At 40.6% G+C, this 6,158-nt stretch overlaps 1 protein-coding gene across 1 annotated transcript in view; it reads left to right on the top strand.

Moving 5' to 3' along the window:
* Positions 1–337: 337 nt before the first annotated feature.
* The window catches only part of LOC112961011 (piezo-type mechanosensitive ion channel component 2-like), a 31,868-nt gene continuing 26,047 nt past the window's right edge, over positions 338–6,158 (top strand). The window contains 4 exon segments of the mRNA XM_026055805.1: positions 338–474; positions 1,508–1,691; positions 2,085–2,284; positions 4,547–4,661. Of these exon segments, the coding sequence (XP_025911590.1) occupies positions 338–474; positions 1,508–1,691; positions 2,085–2,284; positions 4,547–4,661 (636 nt within the window).

The raw sequence follows: 6,158 nt of genomic DNA, 5'->3' as shown, positions 1-6,158 counted from the left end.
ACACACACTTCAGTTCCACTGAAATCCCAGAATTGCTAGTGACCTTTAAAGCAGACAGATACATGCATCATTTTGACTGTGCAGATAATATCAGCGTGTTCTTCAGAAGTTTCTTGAAACTCTTTGAACCAAAGCAGATTCTACTTCTGTCACCCTCTTTATTGTAGCATTGAAGGACCCGTAAGAGCTTTGCGGGTTTTACACTGTTCTGACTAATGCCAATGGCAAACTTCACTGAGTGGTGGGAAAGGACGGAACATTTTTGTGTTGCTGCTTGCATGCCACACAGCAGCATGTATCATATGCAGGCTCCCCTTACAAAAGCGCGACAACAGGAATGGGGGGCATAATACAGGCTAAGCATGTATTCAGGGATTTGAAAACAGGGACATACCAGTTCGTAGACACATCCTCTCATTCCTATCTACTAGACTGCAGCTGGCAGAACTGGTTTTGTCATTTTGGAATTGTAAGGTAGGATACCAAAGCATGGCTCTACTGAAATGTAGTAAAAAGAAATGGTATATTAAATGAATCAAAACAGATTCAGTGTTGGCTGTAAAAAAAAGATATTAAATTGCTGTATTCATGAGGCTATCTGATCTTTTCTCTCAAAGAATTATGATAATCCTTCTGAAAGAAACCTTTGAATCTTTCCTTGAGAGAAGTAATAAATGTTTTACTGGAGGAACTTTACTGTATGTTTACATAGCAATATGCAATTGCCAGATGTGGCTCTGAAGTATTATTACAGTAGAGTCAACTATTCTATAACAATGAGAACTAAGAGTAATGCTAGTTTTTTGTAACGACTGATCCAGCAAACCCTTTAGATAAAACTGAGTGCAACTAATACTGTTTTTTTTTTTTAAACATTCTAAGTATAGAACCCCCAGTCTATTGGTAAGAAAAAAAAWTTGTAATCCATCTTTGCTATCTTTGTTAGTCTGTTCTTTAACAATACTTATCCTAAAGCTATCTGAGCCAAAAATACAGACTAAATGGATTTTTTGAGACAAAAGACTGACCTCATCRTTTTAGTGACAAACATTAAGCTCACTGCATATAATGACATTCTGGATTTTTTTTTAATCAGTGTATGATTTTAAAATAATATCAGCAATTCTTTCTTCAGCACTCTAAATGAATTAATATTTAACCGTATTTTATATCATTGGTTGAGGGTAAGCACTAAATTTCTCTAGTCTTTCACAGGAGCTTAARAGGTGCAAAGTTTCTGTTTCTTCTGCAATGTATCTGATCTTTAAAGCCACATCTTAAGAATTATACTCAGTGTTTGAATATAATACCAGCTCATATGATTGATTACTGTTATTCTGATGTAATTTGCTTTATTTTAAAGCACATTAGTGCTTTTTTTTCTCTGTTACTGCACAGTTACATTTCTGGGTGGTAGGAGGAAGAGAGATTTCAGTTTAATTTTTCAAAAGGTTATATGGAAAAAATGAAGCTGTAGTTTTTTAAAGCACTGCTTCCTGCTCTGCAGGCTCAGCGAGGTCGATGCTGGGAATATCTTCCTCCTACTGATTCCTGATGTTGGAATGTTTCTTAGTAGCATCACAGTTACAAGAATTTGTAAAAAACTGATGAAGCCTCCTGTTCCCAAAACACAGACTTATTCTGAAGACCAGGAACAAGAGGAGGAGGAGGAGGAGGAGAACGATGAAGAGGTACATGCAATACTCCATTACCTGAATTAAAATGCCGACAAATATCAAAAAGTCAGGCAGCTGGGGTAAAATTTGTTGGCAGCRTATACAGGAGCCAAATAAACAGTCCACAGAGAAGTTTTGCTTTCTCTGGTTCACTGTATAGCCTAAGTGATCTCCCAGAAAAGCTTCTCACACTCCAGCTGTAAATATACAACACAGTGTTTAGAGACTTAGATGTACCTTGACTTACTTTTCAGTAGATTCTTGTGTCCTGTTCTGCACATCACTGTATCCAGACTGGAACACATTTCCCCTCGTGAGAAAGTGCATTAAAGACAGTTTGAGCGCTGATGAAATCGCTTGGTTTTCATTTTACTCTTCATGCTGATGTTTGGCTCCCGCTTTTTAAAGGACTCCGATGTGGAAGGAGGAGATAGCAATGGAATGGAGTCTGACTGCTCAACTGAGGATGATCTGGGAAGAGAAACAAGCGAGAGAAAACCCCATGTCGTGCAGAAGATCACTGTCTTCCTGGCAGGGTTGAAAATCCTATTTGAGGCTGTTTGGACCAGTGCTGCAAAAGTGGTAGGAACTCTGCTGTTACACTTGAGGTAAGGCTTTAAAGAAGAGGTCTCAAAGGCCTGGGCCTCAGTCCAGAAAACAAAACAAAACAAAACAAAACAGATCTTAACTGCCCTGTTATTCTTGTTTGTTATTTGCTATGACCCTGTTACTGTTGTCACGTCAAATATTGTTGCAAACTCGTAGTACATACAAGGCAGAATTTCTTTCTCAATTCACAGATAGCTCTTGAAATAGCTGTTCTAGTCACCCAACCTGTCTGATGGGGAGTTTCAGATAATCCAGCTGCTGTGCAATTGAAAAAGCATATTTCTTTAGTGCAGATCTGTTGTCCAGAGAACTGTGAGGATTTCAAAAATTTCCTTTCATTTTTGTAGGTTACCTAGGGGGTAGAAGTTAATATCTGCTTATATTCTCGTTACTTTGAGTTAATATCTGTCAGTGAGATGYTGTTCTGCTGAGTGCCTGGTCTGCAATTTTTACATCATTGGTTGAGGGTAATCCAAGTGCCTGCGTGTTGCTTGCTGTGGAACAGAATCTATTTCAYTGACTGCTTTTCCCCTACGTATAATCTTGCCTTCTGCAACATCTGCAATCTATTTTCTTACCTTCTTGGGCTTGCGCTCCYGCTGGGCTTGTCATCGTAGCATTACCTTGGTCAACTTCAGCAGCATGTGTGTGATGATAGCTACATTCAATGCAGGGCACCTTTCTGCCCTTTACCTGTACTAGTTACCATATTTCCAGAGCCTCATTCCTCCTGATGACATCTGTGCAAGGTAAAGACATCATCTGCTGTGCAGGGAAATATTTAAAGTAAAGTGCTTTCAGAATGGATTGAAACTCACATGTTATCTTATCACCAAGGCAATATAAATAGAAGTGAAATGTCAATATTTGGAAGAAATACTTGAAGAAAGCTCTATGGGACGATGTGCTTTCTAAGGTGTAGCACGTATGTTCTTTCGCACCCTCTTTGCAATTTTTAGTGGAGAATTTCAGAGCACTTGACAAACTTTATTCAAACCTCAACCCCTCTCCTGTTTATTCTTCCCAATTTACATATTGCAAAGCCGAAGTTTAACAGCTTATCCAAGGCGATGTGGAGCACTGTGGCAGRACAGCTCCAGAAGAACCTGGACTTGCTGAGGTCAGCGGCTGTTTCTCCACCGATTTCAAAGGGCCTAAGCTTTGCTGCAGGAGGCCCAGTTTCCATCCACCCATCACGAGTCAGGACCCTAACGCTATTCTGGCAGCTTGTACCAACTTCRTTTCACAATAATTACTAAGTGGGTGATCGTGCAGAGTAGCTGGTGGGCGATGATTTTCATGGGTTGAACTCTTAGCATTTCTTTGCTACTATTTTAGAAAACAAGATTTTTAGCACCTTTGCTGTTTCTCTTCCACTTCTCCAGGCTCTTTGGGATGACGGCACTCATCAACACAAGCATCACAGAGTCATGGAAACTGCAGGTTCATCCTGGATTAACCTGGCCTGTGTTTTTAAATCCCATCATACTGCTTGCACTATATTATACTTTGGTCACATTGCTACAGCAGAGGACATGAAATTCAAAGGTAACAAATGGGTGAAARGGCAGAGGGTGCAAGGCAGAACAAGTGGTATAGCAAATACGGTCACATAAAAGAGACAATCAGAAAGAAAGGAGTTTCTTCTTCTTTCTACAGAATTGCTCCACATGAGGAATCAGTAACAGGAAATTCTGTACAGATCCATCTCTCCAGTCTTAGGTCCAGGGTGTTCAAAAACATGTCTCTGCTTTTCTGGTTTACAAATGGACTCTGTTACTGGGAAAAAAATTTTAGAGGTTTTGCTGATACTCTGTTATTACTCTCAGCTAGTAACATCAGCACTGGATGGTGTGTAGTTGCACGCTGGGTATATGATATCCTGGYGTGATACTTAATGCAGGAGCGTAGGGCAGAAATCCCATTGCCACCAGCAGGGAACAGAAGTCTGCAGGAGAATAACATGCTATGGATGACCAAGACTGAAGAGAATAAGGTAGATTAGTTTTGTTTCTTATCTACACAAATGTATGCAGAGAAATTGAGAGCTATTGTTTCTCCTTTCCTGCTTTGCCCCTCTCCCCATTTAAGTTTCTTATTAAAAAATCCAATATTCAGAAAGCTAACATCTCCATCGCCGTGTCAACATGCAGGAACTATGAGTCATTAGAAAGCAGTTCCAGCTTCTTATACTGCTGCACTAGACAACCTCTGTAGGAAGACAAGGCTGCACCTACAATATTTTTGTATTTTATTTTTAGGCAGGTTATTTCTCAAGTGGAAGCTGGCAGGACATACCCCTTTTACAGTGTGAACACAGCATTTCCTGCAAAGTTCCTGCCAACATCTGTGAAGGACACAGCCCTTCTTTATTGGGTAAAATACTCCTAGAGCGATAATTACATGACTAAGTGCGACACAGCCCAATGCACTGTTGCCACTTAGTTCCATCAAAGGGTGCAGTACCAAAAATAAAACTAAAATAGCTCTTTTCAGAATATCTTTTCTAGGAAAAAAAAAAAAAAGGAACTGCAAAGATAGACCATGTTCATCTTGCACCTATGGCAGTAGGAGTGCCAGGTTATTGGGCAAATAAGATCACTTTGAAGGAGTTGCCAAATCCAGCATTCAGGGGGAGAGCAGAGTCAAGCCATGTCAACGAGCAGGATTTGATGCAAAGTATTTCTCACCGCACAAGAGCGCCTTATTTGCTTTTGTAAAACAAGACTTTCACTATGGGCCTTCAACACTGGTTGCACTGATGAGGGGATGTTCCCCGTGTAGTATTTGGGGAGGTTCAGACACCTTTTACAAAAAGGAAGGTGGCTGTGTAAATTCACAGCCTTGGGGCACACAGGGACATGAAGACAGGTTGCCTGGGATAACAAGCCAAGTCCCTGGGATGGGGAGCCACCACGTCACACAGTTCAGTTCACCATATGAGGATTGCTGGCACTGGTGAGACACTCACAGCAGGCACCATAACCATGTTCACTGATGGATATAAGCTTTATATTTCTTGCAGAGGACAACAYGTGTCCTGCAAACGCGAAGGGTGATGGGAATGATACCGGCTGTCCGGCTGCACCAGCGCAGTTTGTTCRGAGTCAGAGCCATGTCAGTGCCCCGACTGCCATGCTGGCAAGACTGCTGCAACTGTATGTATTCATATTGTTTTCCAGATTTCATTAACCTCATCAGGGAGCTTGGCATAGAGCTGGGCCTCTTCATCATTTGGAGTGGRAAAGAAAGGAAAATAAATTTCCTAGACTGTAAAACTCTTGTAAAGAAACAGGATTCTTCTTCTTTTATAGCAAAGCTTCCTGGTCTGTACTCTCCAGCTGAACGTTGCATATATGGCACTGAAATTTCAAAAGGACTAATACATTTGTGGGTCAGTCCTGATCAGCCATATAAATGCTATAAAAAGGACTTACTTCCCTTAGTATTACCAATATGAGCAAACAAACTGTTCTTTCTTAAGTTTTTCTCCCGCCCCGCCCCCCCCACCCCCAGGCAGGAAGGGAAGTATCCATGTGGTTTAATGGCAGGTGCCATATATGTTCATTTTTTGACTATTGCTAAGCAATAAATGATTGAAATAGGAARTTTCAGTATCAGAACAAGCTCTAAAAATAAAACTCCACTCTGCTGTCAGCGTGCAAGAACTTTATGATGATTAAGAGCAYACAAATAAAACATGCTCATTTGGTCAATTAAACCTATCTATCTAAACTGATTTTTTAACACCCTGGCTTTGCAAAATTTRTACAAAGTTTGCAGGTAACCTTAAGACACATTCCAGTGTCACATCCGCTTCCTACTGAAGTATGCAAGCTCTGTAAGTGCCCAGAAGACCATGGCCAGAGGGAC

Source organism: Apteryx rowi, unplaced genomic scaffold (assembly GCF_003343035.1).
Source record: "Apteryx rowi isolate R43461 unplaced genomic scaffold, aptRow1 scaffold_0, whole genome shotgun sequence".
Lineage (NCBI taxonomy): Eukaryota > Metazoa > Chordata > Aves > Apterygiformes > Apterygidae > Apteryx > Apteryx rowi.
The sequence above is the reverse complement of the archived record's forward strand: the minus strand, read 5'-3'. Positions and strand labels throughout refer to the sequence as shown.